This window comes from Protopterus annectens, chromosome 2.part0 (genome assembly GCF_019279795.1).
Source record: "Protopterus annectens isolate FY-2018-M chromosome 2.part0, PAN1.0, whole genome shotgun sequence".
Lineage (NCBI taxonomy): Eukaryota > Metazoa > Chordata > Ceratodontiformes > Protopteridae > Protopterus > Protopterus annectens.
Genome location: NC_056728.1, coordinates 721,616,055 through 721,634,268, shown reverse-complemented (window position 1 = coordinate 721,634,268; position 18,214 = coordinate 721,616,055). Strand labels below are relative to the sequence as shown.

At 40.7% G+C, this 18,214-nt stretch overlaps 1 protein-coding gene across 3 annotated transcripts in view; it reads right to left on the bottom strand.

Annotated features, from left to right (window-relative positions):
• The window catches only part of SVEP1 (sushi, von Willebrand factor type A, EGF and pentraxin domain containing 1), a 2,252,988-nt gene that overhangs the window by 642,016 nt on the left and 1,592,758 nt on the right, over nt 1-18,214 (bottom strand). For all 3 annotated transcript variants that reach the window (XM_044061036.1, XM_044061037.1, XM_044061038.1), the window contains exon 37: nt 10,672-11,344. In XM_044061036.1, the coding sequence (XP_043916971.1) occupies nt 10,672-11,344 (673 nt within the window). The remainder of the gene's footprint in view (nt 1-10,671; nt 11,345-18,214) is intronic.

Below are 18,214 nucleotides of genomic sequence, written 5' to 3'. Positions count from 1 at the left end.
GGCATATTACCTATCTGACTAACATTCAGCAGGGGTAGTGTGACATGTACACATGGGGAAACTTGCTTCTTAACACTGTGTGGTTTATTGCAGGGTATGTCTTATCTGTGGGTAGGAACTTTTACCTCCACATGTGCTCTTTATTGCAGTGGCATGGACGACACACAGCAGTCATTTAGGTTGTGGATGGTGTGAGGTGTTACTATGGTTGTTGGACATCTGTCATGGGTGTGACTTACATATGTAAATCCGGGAGTTGTAACCTCTATGTGGGTAGTATATGTGTACTCTGTGGTGTTGTCAGTCACTGTGCATTGGTAATGTGTTTGAGTGCATTGTCACAGTGTTGTACATGTCACTGTGTCCTTCTCCATATCTGTAGCTGTCATGTGAGGTCCATACCATGGCATCCATTATGTGGTGTGGAGGGGTACACCGACCTACATGTCCATAGCTGACACACCATGTCTGTTGACACATACCATGTGCAGGTATTCCAGGAATAGTGTGCCACTGTGAATATCATTGGGGCCACTATTGTACACATTTATGACCCTGTTCACACCTGACACATGCAGTGGTGGGCAGCCAATCACATATCTGGTGGTTACTGGTGTAGGTGATTTGAAATGGGGTATGGTACTCCGGTTTTGACACTGGTGTTCACTCCATGCCTTTGTCACCAGGCACCTGTTGCAATACATCTGTACACATGTGCCTCACTCAGAATTTATATACATCTCTCTCTCTCTCTCTCTCTATATATATATATATATATATATATATATATATGTATATAGATATATCTATATGTATATATATATATATATATATGTCTGTATACATATACACATATATATATTGATGTACATATATTGCTATAGATGTGGAGGGGGCCACAGAGGGGTGAGAGTGACAGAGGGACAGGGTGTGTTGAGGTCGTCATATACAGTCATACCTGTAGATAGTCAGATCAGTCTGTCTATGTATATGTATCTACATATATCTATATCTGTATGTCTGCATTACATATATATGTTTGTACATATTCTATCTATCTACATCTGTCTGTGTATTCCTACATCTCTCTCTATGTATGTATACATATATGCATATTATATATATATATATATATATATATATATATATATATATATATATACATACATACATATTTTGACATACATACGTATCCATATGATAGACAGGTATATCAACATGTTTGTCTACCATACTGTATACACACACTAACATACTGCTAAACATACATAACTGTGAAACCTACTTTGTACATTGCACTACAACCTACAGTCAACCTACATTGATATGTGCACATAGATGCTCTCACATACAAATGTATGTACAGCCTTCACTGATAGTTGCTGTATGTCCCCTGCCCTTTACATATCTTCATATACATATGGATACAGACCAATGACACATATGGAGGGTTCACAGTATGTAGACCTTTATAGTATTACTTTACATTACCTGTGTTTGTCACAGCTGCTTGTGTTACCCTCTGGTTTTCTGTCCTGCTGCTCCACTTCCCAGTTGTCAGCTTTCAGGTGGCTGTTGCTGAACAGTTTTGTTTGTGTCTGCTTAATTTCAATTTTCTCTGTCTCTGTCTCTCTCTCTGTCTGTCTGTCTGTCTCTCTCTCACGTCCTCCTCAGGGTGCAATGAAAGTATTGCATGTGTGGACTGGGAGTACAGCATACTTTTGTAGGTATCTGCATAAGCCCATGTGATGGCCTCTGCACCAATTGTTAGCCAGCATTTGCTAATTGCATGCAGCCAGTTGTGTACTGATTGCAGTTCTCACTGTGATTTCATAACAGTGCTATAAAAAGGTATGTGAGATAGGCGTAGCCCTTTCAGATTTTAAGGGCAGGGACCATGCTGGTATGCTGTGGACAATGTTCTGTGAGTGTAAAGGTTGGTATCTCTCTCATATTTCCAGCTGTGTTGTAGATTAACATTCCTCCATTCATTTCTCCAGTTTCCTGTACTAACTGTGTATGTACACTGACACCTACAACTACTACTACTGTTAATGTGTGTGTGTGTGCTTTCCTTTCACTTTTGCTTGCACTTTGTTGCTAAGGCTTCAATATTTGCCCTTTACAGTCACTACTTGTATGCCTGCTAGGTGTCCTGACTGTAGTGTGCTGCTGTAGCTTTCCTATTTTCCATGTACATTCACACCTTGGAATGTTTGCTATATCTGCTAGGTTGTTACAGCATGCAGTGTGGTCTGGCCATGGTGTGGGCCTTGACATCTATTAGGGTATTTGAGTATGCTGCTGAGCAGGCCCCAGAGACCCTCAGGTTCATCTGTTATCTGCCTCATGGAATGGTACATATCAGTGGGGTACACCCATTAAATTGTCTGGTATGCTGCAGTTGTGACTGTGGGTTAGCATGAGCATATGTATTACTACACTTATTCTGCCATGCAAGTGGTGAATACTTTCAGGACTCCATAGTTACCATTGCATGTGTTGTTACACCTTTCTGCCTACTGTTTGTACATTTCACATGGAGTCTGTGGGGCATCCCTGTAAGTCATTCACTGTTGCTATGTCTAGGCTCTTAACTATTCAAATATGGTGGTGTCAGACCTCTCATGTGTACAAATATTTGCAGGTTGTCCACATTTCTGCCTCATATTTTGGTCAATATCTCATGCACAGCTTTTTCTGGCAAATCACTCTGGGCTCAAGTCAGAATATAGTGACAAACATTCAAGTTTCAGACTTCATACCCTTCCAAACATCCCACAAAATGCAGACCCTGTTACTCTCTGAACTGTCTGCATTTGTTGTAACATTATTTGTAATGTGTCCCTGGTTTTGGGCCTTTGCTCCACATATTTTATTACTTGGTCCGGATGTGTTCCTGTAAAAGGTTGTGGGGTATGGGCAGTGATTATCCTGCTGTGTGTATGTGTGTGGCTTGCAAGGTGCTACAGTGACATTATTACCTACTAGCTACCAGCTAGCATAACTGTTTCTGTTCACACACTACTATTATGGAAATCCACTAGTTTTGACAGTAATTCTAAATGACATGCTTTGTGTACTACACATCCTATATTCCCTTTACATTCATTCCTACTATTACACGATATATTTATTTTAGCACAATGTTCTTGTATAAGAGTCATGGCTTAGTGATAAGTCATGCAGACTACTGTTTCCAAGGTCCTGGGTTCGGGACTGCCAGTTGGGATTTTATTTTGCTTCTGAACTGACTACAGGACCTGTCAATCAAAGTGACTAAGGCACTTTTAAGCAGTTGTAACCAGGTTAGCGCTGGTTTGCGCGGAGCTCACGCATGCGCACTGGCGTTTAGCTCCGCGCACACAAGCGCACACCCGCTTACAACCACTTAAACGTGCTTACTCTTGCGCACACCCGCGCTATTTTCTTTGAAAGAAATGAAAATGGGGAGATTGGAAAGTGGTGAAAAAGGGGTCACAAAGAGGGTAAGACAGTAGGGAAACAAGCTTGGGTTTTGCAGGAGGGATGTAGGTAAGGCCCATAGCTGCCCATTCCTTCATCAGCAACAGCTGTGCATATGTTTGTAATTTGGTGTGACATTTGATACCTTCCACCCCTGAGAGAGGTGTAAGGACAACAGTAATACTTGTTGTACAGCCAATTGTAATTGATAGTTTCCATGTCTGGTAGACATATGCGCGGAATGGGCAGCTATGTATGGGGCGTAATTTTTTTGTGGGTACAGAGTGCCCTTTTTTTTTTTTTTTCCAGGTGAGAGTGGTATGTCAGGTGAGGGAAGTCGGTATAGCTGGGGAGGTAGGTTGGGTAGGTCAACAGACAAGACAAACAAGACGCATACAGGGGCGGTGTATGACACATGTGGGGGGGGTTACACAATTGACGGGGACGGAGGTTTGGATATCCAGAGCCCATGAGCCCACAGATGGCAACAGTGGAACTGATATCCCCACCCATGGGCAGTTGCCACTGTTCCTTCACTGCCCAGGATGGGGCTGTGCTGGGGGCTGTGTAGGCCAGGCAACAGGCATGCCCGTAAGTTGTGCCACCTGTGCCTCAAGCTGGCGTAGGGGCTCGAGAACAGAGTCCCGGATCTCCCTACGCACCACAGTCCAGACGCTACGAAGGGTGAGTGGTGGTTCACCTCCGGCCATGCTTGCAGAGGGGGGATGAGCCCCATCCCCTGCAGCACTTCCACCCGCAGGTGGCACAGGGCCACCGAAGGAGGGTCCAGATTGGGAACTAGTGCCAGGTGCACTCGCCAGCTGAGGTAGGAGAGGTGGGTCCGCTGGAACCCGCCTTCCCTGTCGTCCTATGTTTTGCATTATGTCATGACAGTTTGGGTTAGTAACATACAATACCATTCGCAATTAGTTGTAACAGCATGCATTAGTATTCCCATTAACCAAACACCCAGATATTCACACCATTGAACAGCGAGCATAACACATGCATAATTTGAACAGCAATACACAGTCCAACAACATGCAGGGTTGATTGATGGCAACAGGCCATCAGGTTTGGATGTATGAACAGGGCAGATGCATCAACGGACATGCAAATATTTAGGACCCATCAGGACAAATGTCCAGCGGTGTTAATTGTGATTGCACATACCATTTTCACGTGGAATGGATTATATGTGGTTATAGGGTGGGGTGAAGAAAATATTATTAACACCTTCGAATACCAATACATATGCTGTACATTTCTGATAGCTACAGATATATACACACTACTGTTCTAACTACAGTTTCCTATATGATAATTACTTCACTTTGGTGATAGGACTGTTACTGCTACATCAATATACATTTTATTGTTATTCATACACGTTCATATCTGGCTTTGTTCAGCTACATCATCCTGCTACATTTGCTTTATATAGCTATAGACAACTGTGGATGTTTGATATTTCAGACAATCATACTATCTGCATATTGCAGACTGAGAGCAACATATCCAGATTTTGGGGTACACATTCCAGCTGCAGCAACACTTTGGACACATTTCACAGTTTGGTTCTACTTGTCACATTCATTTCATTCTGTTCTGACTGCAGTATATTTTATACAGGGGTTATTACTACTTTATTGGTGGATTCATAACTCTTTCTCACACCCTCTCACTTGTTTTCATTTTACTATTCAGGATGGTACTTACTTCTAGGCTTTATTGACATGTTTTACCTGTAGTTATTACAATCCTTTCCAGCAGTCCCACTTCTGTCATGTTTCAGTATTTCAACAGGGATATATTTCACACATGTGAGTTGCTCATCTTCTGCAGCTGTACTTTTCAGCCTGCTGCAGGTTGTGCACTATGATATTATAGGTGGGGCATCTTTATTTCAGAATTTATTTCAGACATTTTCATTTTTCTGTTTGGATTTCAGACTGCAACACACTTTTGTAATCAAGCAATACTTGCAAACACTTTTACACTGTTACTTGCACATTATATTACTTAGTGACTACACTGCACTCTTTTGCTAACTGTCATACTTTTATATTTCTTTACAGTTACTGGGAGTGGATTACTGACCTGCTTGGTGGCGCAACTGCACCAGCCTATCGCCATAGGCTCATCGGTTCGCAGAACGGACACCTGCAGCTGTAATATAAATGAAGTAATATTGGAATACACATCTCCATAATATCAGCTAATTTAATTTCTTACATACATAATTAAATGTAACTTACTCAGTAGTGGGGCGTTGGGCATTTGCTGGGCCTCCTGGATCCAAAGGTTCAATTGGTCCTGCTTGCGTCTCTTCAGGTCTGCATGGTGGTGATGGACCTGCTCACCAGTCCTTGGAATCCCTGTGGCACTGGTGAGATCATGAGCCAACCGGTCCCACGCCTCAGCCCTATATGCTCCCCACAGGACCTGGCCCTGCATGAGTTGGGCCTCATGATTGTGGACTAGGAGCCAGACCATGTATCTGGACTCCTCAATGCCCCACCTCTGTGCTCGAAAGCAACTACCCTCACCTACACCTGACATTCTGGCTGCAAGTCAGTTCTACAATCGTTTATGCTGTGTATTCCACCTATGGGGCTTATATATGCCGTTTTCCCACTTATCTGTGATTGGCCATTTTGGAATTGTATCCACTTCACAAAACCTGCTTTGTCATGCTCCACTTTCTATTCATTCCTATATATTTGCTATTACTGCATTTCTGAGTACAGCTGTCGTAGCTTAGTGGTTCAGTACCTTGACTATGGTGCATGGTATCCTGGGTTCGAACCTGGCCACTGCTTTTTATATTTTATGACTGTCTAGACAGGCTAGGGGGTGTGTCTGTGTAAAGGCAGTTTTGTTACAGCTTGCTCAACGTTGCCCGCCGGTTAGCTTGTTAGCGCGGTGCACAGCTCCGCGCAAATGGGGTGCGCTGGTTCACGCCTCATTTGGCTGTCAGCACGCATATTACGCTCAGCTCAGCTAGGGTCACACAGTTTCAGCGTGTGAAACCACTGCTCAGCTACGGGCACTCATTTTGCACCTGTTAAACCACTGATCAGCTACGGGCACTCATTTTGCACCTGTTAAACCACTGCTCACCTACGGGAAGATGCACTCACCTTGTTAAACTGTAGCTCAGCTATAGGCACATCTGGCAATTTTTTATTGTTTTGTTACCTCACATTTCTTCAAAATAAATGGACTATTTCATTACATTTTACATAAAATGTGATTTTATATGTGTACATGTTTGTCAGGGACTTGTTTCATGCTTATTTTGCTAAAAATAACAGTTGGAGGTGTGGGGGCTCGAACCATGAATGCCTGCTCTTCAGCTGACATCTCTACTGCTACGCTATTGCTTCTTGGCTTACTTTGCATATTTAATTCTTATATGCTTTCCCACTGACTGCTAACTGTAGCTGTGCTACGGGCACGCCCGCGCAAACGAGCGCACTCACGGTTAAACATTTTTACAATTTAAAAAAATATATAACATGTTTATTTATATATTTTCTGTTCATAGTCTGTGGGGGCATGTGTTGTGTTGTGTTTATTCACATTTCCGTGGACTCTGTTGTGGGTGTTTACTTTGGGCACTTTTACTCTTCTGGGGGCGTGTCCGCTTGCGGCTCGGCCTACGGACACGCCCCATACTGTCTTACATGGACCGTGTTAGATTTAGGTGTGATTCAGCATGCTCTCATGAATATGCAGAGCATGCTGACATCACTCTGTTTAACTGCAGCCTCCGTGTAAGAGTTATAACTCTTACACGGAGGCTTCGTGAATCCTGCCCAGTATGTTATAAGCTTAGAGCGTTAAATGCCCGCCAACTCTAATTCACTTACAATGTTAACAGAACAACAGGTTTTGTACCAACATGCATTTTTTCAAACAACAAGAGCTATGAAACTCTAATGGCTGGTATTATCTGACTAATCCTCAGTCTCAGTAACTTAGAAAATTAAGTTAATGACGTGCTGGTAGTGCAGAAGAGCAAAGCTCGAAGTGCTTAATGAACTGCTTCCTGTAGTAAAGGGTACTTCATGTGTCTACTGTGTGACTATCAGCAAGTTACTTAACTAGACTATATATATATATATATATATATATATATATATATATATATATATATATAGATGCATATGGATTCACTTCAGAAGCTCGAAATACTGAAATCTCGAATTTCAGTATCTCGAGCCCAAGAAGTCGAATCCACAAAACAACGAAAACTAAAAAACGCGAAATTCAAAACCTCGAATACTGGAGGTTTTGAATTTCACGGTTTTACTACACACACACACACACACACACACAAACACACACAATCACTCTACTACATGTAATTGAATTCGAGACTTCAGTATTTCGAGCTTCTGAACGGAACCCATATATATATATATATATATATATATATACATATATATATAAAGAAAAGGACATAAATATGAGGCAAAAATCAGAAAAGTCCATATCCATTTTCTGAACCATAATAATTATGAAACTTTAACATTACTGAGTAACTGTAATCCTCAGTTATTCACAAGGAATACAACTCTTAACAACACTCTGGCATTACTGACTGACTAATTCTCAGCGCTCCAATTGTCTGCAATACTAGTTTCTTGTGCCTCTGAGCTAAACACACACACACACACACACACACACACACACACACACACACACACACACACACACACACGTAGACACACACACACACACACACACACACACACACACACACACACACACACACACACACACACACACACACAGACACAGCCCTCTCTTCATCACTTATTTATCGTAAGCTTTTCCTCCCCGGGCCTCTGCTAAAAATGGGCTTTGCCCAGTCAGAATTTCCCAGTCAACAAAGGCAAATAAACAATAAATAATTAAGTAAATAAATGAATAAATAAAAAATATTAGCTTAACAGCAAAAGCATTTTACTGTACTGGCTTCTTTACTTTCAGTGGCACAAAAAGCCTACTGTAACTGTTTCTCTGCTGTACTGGCTTCTTGGCACCTTTCTGTTCACTTATGGGCCCATCTCTGTCCGAACTCGCTTCTTTGCAACAGTATCTACTGTAATAGCAAATGGCACCTAATCTTACTATCAGCTTGAAAAGACCATGCCTCTGTGCTACTCCGTTTTGAGTGTGAACATGTTCCAGGAAGCCTTTGTTAATGACTGAAATGTTTTACATTTGAGGAAACAAAAGAGACTCCAGCTGAAACATGTCAAAATACCTCTTCCCTGTCCAGTGCATAACATGTCCCTGGTGTATCTTTTTACTTTGTCGTTCCCTTTTAAAATCATGGATCATTACGGTCAGTCAAAAATGGCAGGCATCAAAGTTTCATGCATCTTATTGTTTGTAAAGTTAATCATAATGTTAGACTTGTTATCCTATTAACTTTCTAACTGAGCCAACGTAATAGTTTAAAACTGTCTCTCATTTTACAGAATGCTCCTGATGTTGCCTCTTACATATGCCCTGTCCCTCGTTTCTTTGGCATATAGGAGGAAAATAGAGTACCTGGTAAAAACACACACATGTAAAGGAGAATGTTCATGCTCCACACTGAGGGCACCCCAAATAAAAAATAATAAGTGCTGTGACACAACAATGCAAATCCATCCATCCACAACTCCTTTTCCTATTTTTGCATATAGGGTTGTAGTGTCACATCAACAGTGATAACCTTCTGGAGCCAATGTTTACATCACCGGGTGGCTAGTCCTGCTATGACAGCTCTTCCACACCACACATTTGAACACACACTCACAGCTATTGCCAATTTAGAGTGTCCAATCCATCCACTGCATGTCTTTGGAATGTGGGAGGAAACCAGAGTACCCAGAAGAAATCCATGCAAACACACAGAAGGCACTCCAGCCAAGAATCAAACCAGGAAACCTCTTGCCATGAGGTAACAACGTTAGCCACTGCATCACCCTACAACAATGTTAATCTAAGCTGCATATTTTTTTTCAGTCACAAAGAGGATCAGTACAAATTCTGTGTGTGACTACATTAACAAAGGGTTCATGTGTAGTCCCACAGTGAAAAGAGACTGAAATAACAGTAATGACAATTTCAACATTCCAGAGACAAAGATGTATGATGGTAAGATTAGGGTGATACCTTAAGAGTAGTTATATAATATTTTATTATTAGAATTGTGCAGTAAATAATTAAGAAGATGCATTATTCTAAATTTACCGCATATTGTGAAGGATTATATAATCCTAAAGATAATGTGCTATCTATTCCAAAAAACGCAATTTTTAAATTAAAATTTTGCAAACACACACACATGGCTAATAAATATTTTCTTAAGAAAACTGATGGCAAACTGCTCCATCCTAACAACTAAGAAGAATATAAGAATTAGAAATAAAGAAATACAGCAAAGTATACATATGTAGGAAAAATATAATATTTAAATGCACATGCTTTATTCTCTTTAAAAATTAAGCCTTCATAATGTAGAGAAATATAACTGAGCAGTTTTTGGCAGCATTTTGCAAATGTAACTCCCAGCTATTCCAATAGTGAAAGTACAAATATTAATTTCTAAGTCACTGGTAAATTAAAATGTGCAGCTAACCAAAAAGGCAGGGAAAAGAACAAAAGAGATGTATCTAACTTGCTCTCAGCTGATTTTCTATGTGACCTTGTTTTTTCTGTTTTATAAAAAGGGATGTATGCTATAATGTATGAATTCAAAGTTCATTTAACTTCCCCTGGTAGGATATGCTTTATTAACAGCAAATGCTATTTATACACAAGTTTATTTATCTAGCAAACAAGACAGCAGAAAATGTGCATCAGAAGCACAGTATGAATTCAGTCATGTCAGAGTTGTAGTGTGAGGAATAACATAGTATGAAAAATCCTCAGTTCTTGTGTGCATGTGTGATATGTGTTAAGGTCCAGACATGTACAGATAGCATAATCTTGTAAATGTGAATATTGCCTAGTTGCAGTTCTCGTAAAAGATATTGTATCTAAGGATCATTGCAATGACACCATCTTAATTGAAATTTACTTTTCTGTAATTGAAATATTGTCGAAAGCTGCATTTTATGGGTTGTTTGTCAGTGTTGTTAAGCTGCTTAATAAAGCTAAATTACCAGCTTATATTACAACTTTGTATAGTATATCACATACCTTAACCCATCCATTTTCAATTCCTGGAGGCTCTCCACAAGGGACGGCATGACATGTTGGCAGAACACCACTCCATTCTCCAGTAGCTTCACATGTTCTTTTCTTTTCTCCTTTTATGTAAAATCCTTTATTGCAGGTATATGCAACTAAAGCACCAAAGCTGTAATTTGTGCCACTTACATAACCATCTTTGATTTTTGGAGGTTCTCCACAGCGGACTGGGATACACTGTATTCTGAATAGGGAACTCTCCCACTGACCACCAGGAAGGCATTCAATCACAGCTGAAGTGTTGAGAATAAAACCTTCCAAGCACTTAAAGCTAACTACTGAACCAGTAGCATATTTTTCTTTTTCAGTTGTTTCTAAGATGGTATATGGAATATCTGGTGGTCTTTCACAGAAGTCAGCTATGCAATGAGGGACTGTCTTTCCAGGTGGAGGAACCCAAAGGCCTTCAGCATTACAGTGCATCTCAGAGTTATTTCCAATGCTATAGCCATCTTTACAGAAATAGAATGCTATGTCTCCGAAAAGTCGATGGTGGGCTTCTGCTAATGCATGATCAACTGGAGGGGGCTCATCACAGGAACGAGGAACACACTGAGAAGTGCTACCACTCCATTCACCACTGACCAAACAGTCTCTCATTTCTGGGCCAATAAGAATGAAGCTAGAAAATAATATACAGGAAAAAAATATGTTAAATACAGCACTGGAAAAAGATAGAAAGCCACAATACAACTTTCATATAATGCTAACCACCTCATGACCAGAACACTGGCACTGCATTCCAGCTTAGGAGAAGCTACATTTTGGATAACTACTAAAGTTTATATTTTTTTATAACAGATACTATCACTTGTTACTTGTAGAATCTATACTGCTACAAAAGCAAGTAACTGCAAAGTGAAACTATAAAACATTAATAATAAAAATAAAAGCCTGGACTCTCCTCAACGCTATGACTAAAAAAGCAAAGATTCAAAAATATTGTCCCTCAAAATATACCTGAAACTGGCTCGCTTCTGGCTATCACACAAGACCAAGTCCTAAAAATGCTATCAGAAGCCAGAAATACTGCATCAGTGGTTGCTGACAATAATCCTCGATGCATCTTAAATAGCATGAAGCATGATATAACAACTCTAACAACACTGCTCATCCTCAGCCTCCATACAGGCTTTGTACCAAGTGAATGAAGAACAGCTTCAGTCATTTTCCTGCATATGGCAGAACTTCCCACAGACCCACACAATTACAGACCAATAAGTCTGATCATCCTCATACGTAAAGACATGAAAAGGCGGAGCATAGTACCAATCAATCAGGACATAAGGAACCTCCAAACACTGGACTTGTCTCATTCTGGATTCATTAAGGGCAGATCATGCTTATTCAACTTGGTGGATTTTTTTTTTTTTTGAAAAGGTCAACAAGGCAATGGATGAAGGAAAAATGGTACTCACCACATACCTTGACTTGGCCAAAACATTTGATGCAATTCCCCACTCAGGCACAGTAGAAAAGATAAATAATCTGTGAATAAAGCCCTAAGTGATCCTCTGGATTGCTAACTAGCTCACAGATAGGGCACTGATAATCAAAATAGGGGATGTTACCTCCACAAAGAGACCAATCATCCATGGAGTCACCCAGGGATCTGTGCTGGGACTGCAAGCTAAGAGCAGTCACTGAATCCCCAAATGACTTAGCCATCCTGCAGGAAGATTTCTCCTAAATAAATAAATGGTGCCAAAATCATAGACTGAAACTAAATGTAAAAAAAAGCTTTAGTGTATTCTTTGGGAAGTCAGCTACCCCAGGGAACTACCACATTGACAATATGACCCTAACAGTTGAATCAGCTGTTTAACATTTGGAAACTTATGTGGGCAACAACCTAACTTTTAACCAACATGTGTCCAGTGTTGTAAGAAAGTCCTTCTATATTGCACAGCTCATAAACAAAGGGATTGTATCTAGATCTACGTATGTCATTGTCCCTCTTTACTCAGCCCTCATTAGGCCAGTCATTGAATATAATGCCCTCTTTGGCATATATCTGTCTAGACACATACAACAACTGGAATGCCCACAGAGATACCTCACTAAAAGGATACAAGGCCTAAACAACATGTTCTTCGTGGACTGACTCAAAGCCCTGTCATTATATTCAGTATCCTACAGACTGCTAAGAAGTGACCTGTGTCTGGCATGCAAGGCATCCTCCAACCGCTTAATGATGGATTTACTGCACATCATCAAGTCAAATGGTATCAGAAATACTCAGTTTAGGGATCTACACCTCTTCTGCAACATCGACAGAATGGTTTGTAGGGAGAGATATATCTCACAGGAGATAACATTGCTCTAGAACAGACTCCCCGGTCACATAAAACAAAGTTCATCCCTGTCCATATTCAAACAAAACTTAGACATATGGATGGAAAATAGAAAATTTAAACCAGGACTGCCCACTGTACTACTAATGGACAAAGGTAACTCCTACATGCTTTATCCTATGCATGGATCCTCTTGAATTATCTATGGCATGATCCCAATTGTTCTCATTAGGGGTAATAAATAATTATCAACCATGGGACTGGATCGGAAACAGAAAATATACCCCTGGGATCCCACCTGTGTCCCTGCTGGACAGGGAAAACAGGTGCTGACTTTGTGGGAACATGGGTGAAACTCTTGGCTAGGCTTATAAGGACCTCCTGGCCAATAGCCTAGTATTGTCCTATGAACCTATGAACCTATGGGTTAAGTAAGGTCAATCTACAACCAAATGGGATAGGGCATTTCAATTTCAAAAAGGGAAACCGGCTAAGCTTTAAATGGTCTGCACAGGCAGCGAGCCTAGTAATTAACCTATGAACCTATAAAAGAAAAAAAAAAGAAAATTTAAAATTAAGAACCCAGAAAGTAACAACCACTGCTAGATACAGTAATAACCAGAAAAAAAGATGCACCATGGAAGTACCATGGAAAATCAAGACCCGTACATAAATAAATGTCCAAACTGCCCAAAAAACAAGGAACACCAACAGTGAATACAATAAATACAATAGTTTATTAAAATAAATTAAGCTTTTCCATTCTGCAGATCTGGAACCTCAACAGAACAAACTAATGCAGGCAGTATTTCCTTTTATACCAAAAATAAATAAATCTTAACAAGGCAGTACACTAAAAAAACATTAACTATAATATCAGTTTTAAAACAAGTGTAAAAATTATCACTTTTTGTTAAACTACAGGGAAGATTAAAACCACATCATGTAATCCTGGTGTATTTCTGGAATTCAGTCTTAGTTGCCATAAAAGCTCTTTAAAGCTAAGCTTAGACTCCCACTCACCACCTGTACTCAAACTAAGGGCTGCTATATTGTTGTAAACATTTTTTCCTTCATGACATTTATTTTCCTTTATAGGATTTTTATGAACTTATTTATATTGAACTTAATTGATTGGTATATAATTCATTTTTTCAAATGATTATTTTAACACTTGTTTTAAAACTGATATTATAGATAAAGTATTTTAAGTGTATTGTATTTTTAAGATTTTTTTTGGTATAAAAGGAAATGATGCATGTATCAGTTTGTTCTGATGAAGTTCCGGGTCTGCAGAATGAAAGTGCTGTATTATTGTATTTATTGTACTCACTGTTGACATTCCTTGGTTTTTGGACAGTTTGGACATTTATTTATGTATAGGCCTTGATTTTTTATGGTACTTCCAAAATTTAAAATTAAGGAGGGTGAATGTGCTATAGCCTCATAAAATTCTGGTAACGTTTATATTGTGTTGTAAGTGAATGTAGAAACATAATTAATGAAAGTAATGTAAAAACATTAATAAACAACAAAGAAACACAGCACTTTTTAAAGTCTAGTAGAACTACTTATAGGTTCATAGGTTCATACTAGGCTATCTGCCCTAGGGCATTTATAAGCCTAGCCAGAATGTGTTTGGCTTTCGCCACCCATTTTAAATTTATTTTGCTATGCCCTTTTTCGAGGTTAGTATACTGTGCCTCTGTCTAACAGTGACACAGAAGTGATACCCGGGGTAAACCTACGATCTCCCATCCACTCATCAAGATTCCTCTTGAAGAGAGTCAGTGAGGGACTCTGCCTAACCTGGACTGGGATTTTATTCCAGAGTGAAGGGAGCCTCTGGGTTATGAATCTGTCCCTCCAGCATGTCCTATTTATTTCAGTGCTGAGGTTCAAGTCTCTCGAGCGTAGCTCGATGGGATTTGGATTTTCTGAGGTGCAGCATGTCCATTAATTCCGGGTTGGACATGGCTTTATCGTCAGGCACAGATCGCCTCTGAACAGGCGGTATGCCACTGAGTAGAGCTGGAGTTTCTTTAACCGGGCAGCATATGGCATCTGTTTGAGCCCTTTAATCCTCTTGGTGAGGTACTTTTGGGGTCTTTCCAGTTGCTGCAGGTGTCTGGTAAGGTACATCCCAAAGGGGCATTGTACTCAATTCTGGGCCTGATGAGGGATGAGTAAAGAGGCACGATGACCTCCCTGATTTAGATGTGAATCCCTTCATGATTAGGTGGGCTATATAAAATGTTTTTCTAACCACTTTGGCCACGTGGTTGTCAAATGAGAGATTACTATCAACTTGGGTCCCCAGGTCCCTAATTACTTCTTCTGTACTTAATGGATTACCACCTATGTGGTAATTTGTGGGCACTTTGTTTTGCCAAAGGGATGACTATACACTTTTGGCATTTAGCTTGAGGCCATGGCTCTGGCACCAGTTGTCTGTTTCTATGAGGCCCTTTTGGAGGATGCTTGTGTCGGCTGGAGAGTCGATTATGGCGCCCAGTTTGCAGTCATCTGTTGGTCAGCCACAGTCCTTCCGTGTCGGCCTGTACCTCCGAGAAATATATACCGAACAAGAGAGGTCCCAGGACTGAGCCTTGTGGGACACCACTTGTAACTGGTTTGGAGTCTGACATGGCTCCAGCAATTCTAACCATGTGGGTTCTGTCCTTGAGCCAGTTTGCAATCCATCTAGTGACATAGCGGTTTATATTTAAGCTGGTGAACTTATCTATAATGCCCGAGTGGGGTATTGTATCGAAGGCTTTGCGAGGTCCAGGTAGGCTGTGTGGACCACCTTCCCTCGTCAATGGCCTTGGTGACTGTTTCAAAGAAATCAACCAGGTTTAAGAGGCAGGATCTTCCCTTAACAAAGCCAAACTGGGTAGGATCCAGTGTTTGTAGGTCCCCAATATCTTTATTTATGAGGTCCATGATGATCCTTTCCATAGCTTTGCAGAGCAAGCTAGTCAGGCTTATGGGGCGATAGTTTCCAGGATCCGTTGAGGCACCACCTTTATGGAGAGGGACCACTGTTGCTGTACGCCACTCTTTGGGTACATATCCTGTAGTAAGGCTGAGATTGAACAGTAGTTTTATGTTTGGGTTTAGCTCTTCTTTGAGTTTATGTAGGACGAGCCGGGACACCATCTGGTCCCATTGATGCTGTGTTTTTGCTTTGGAGAGGCGGCTCTTACCTGAGCATCTGAGATGTCAGGGGGCAGCACTCTGCTGGGATAGATATTTGCCCTTTTGGTGGGGAGAGGGGAGAAGTTTGCTGAACCTGCCAGCTAGGATGTTGGCAATGTCTGTGGGTTCGTGTATTTTTGTCATTTTGGACTAATTCTGAGCATATCTGGGAATTACCACCGAGGTTCCTAACATAACTAAAGAAAGCCTTGTGATTATCCTTAGTGTCCTGTGCAATTTTTCTCTCGAAGCTGGCCTTAGACAATTTTATGTGTGCCCGTAGTTTTTGCTAATACTGATCAGTGATGCCTTCCCTTTTGGGATTTTGCTTTATCATTTAGTAGCTTCCTCCTTCTATTGTATAGTTTGTTTATGGCTGGGGTCCACCAGACAGGACGCCTGCCTTTGGAGGATTGGGTCTTGGTTTTATTTGGGATCGCATGATCCATGCATTCCTGAAGGTGTTCATAGAATGCGTTTATAAAGGATTCTGCCGTCTGGGCCGTATTTTCCACAGGCCCGGGGGCTTTGAAGGATTCCACCTCAGTTTTGAGGAGTGTAAAATTTGCTTTAGAGAAGTTTTTCACTGTGGTTTTCTGGGCAGGGGGTGGGGTCGGGATGTGAATATCCAGTGAGATTAGTTTATGGTCTGATCTTACCAGTGAGGGATACACTTCTGGTCTGGAGCATAGAGTCTCCATGATGGTGATGATCAGGTCCAGTATGTTTTCCCCTCTTGTGGGAGTGGTAACAAGTTGTTCCATAGCATTTGAGTTTATAAATTCTAGGAACCTTTGGGCTAGGCTTATTATTTAAATAAGTACGCATTTTTACTTCAAAAGTCAAATGGAAGCCTATGGAAAATGAGATAAGGTTAATTCAACATAAGAGCTTGCAACTCAGATACCCTTCTTGAGAGGTCAGAGCAATCAGTAAAACTGTTTTCCATGTTAAGAACCTCACGTCAGACAGATTAGCTGGTTCAGATGGAGATTTAGCATCTCTAACAAAAATTAAGATTCCAAGTCTTCCCTTTTCCATCTCCCAGGACTAACAAGAGTGTCTCAATCCCTTGTCTATAAGGGGACCTCAACAGTCACAGAGGACATGGCTAACCCCTGGTCCATAGTGGTGTGTAGTTGCTACACCAGAGGGATTTGGGGTAAAAGATTAGAGGCCAGAGGTACAACAAATGGCCCCTATGTATTTCAGGAAAATTGCTAGCCTGCAGTAGCGGCAAGGGCTGTTTGCTTAACTTTTTCTTTTTGTGGCTGAAAGAAGTAACAACCATGGGACCAGTAGACTGTTCCATGGTCAAGCAGAAAGTGATGGCTCTTTCCCAAGGAAGACAAGCGGCAAATTCCAATAAAAACTATAAGTCTTTAAAAGTCACTTTTTTATAGAAAAGCACAGCAATTTAAAACACTTTGCTAGACCCCAAAAAGTAAAGTAAACATAATTTCTCCAAAGAAAGCAATAGTTTTCAGTTACTTGACACAATTTTTAAACTAACAGGAAAAAAGTGCTCTCATTTAAAATTGAGATACAATCTCAAGACAGTTTGTTAAAACACACATTTCTAGCTTTAAAATAACTTTCTTGAAGGGGGAAGTAATGCAACACAAACAATATTTATAAAATCGAAGGCTTTTCATCAAAGGGACCTTATCTGCCAGCAAAGGAATAGTACCAAGTGGACCATCGATTCTTGAGAGCCTTAGAGTAGTGTACCTTTTGGTGGCAGTAAAGCTCTGAAGGGCTTGACACCCAAACTTGTCTTATAGTCAGCTCAGCTCGAACTACTTGACAGTTTGTGGGAAAGTGGAGAATGCCCTGAATCTTTGGAAGCTAGCTGGCTGTTATATCCTTGCAGGATATATGCAGCCATTGATCAATAGGATAAGCATTGATTGTTAAAGAACAGGCAAGCCATACCTCACCACTCTGACTGGAGAACAAAATGTTCTCCAGCAGGATGCTAATGTACAGGAAATGCC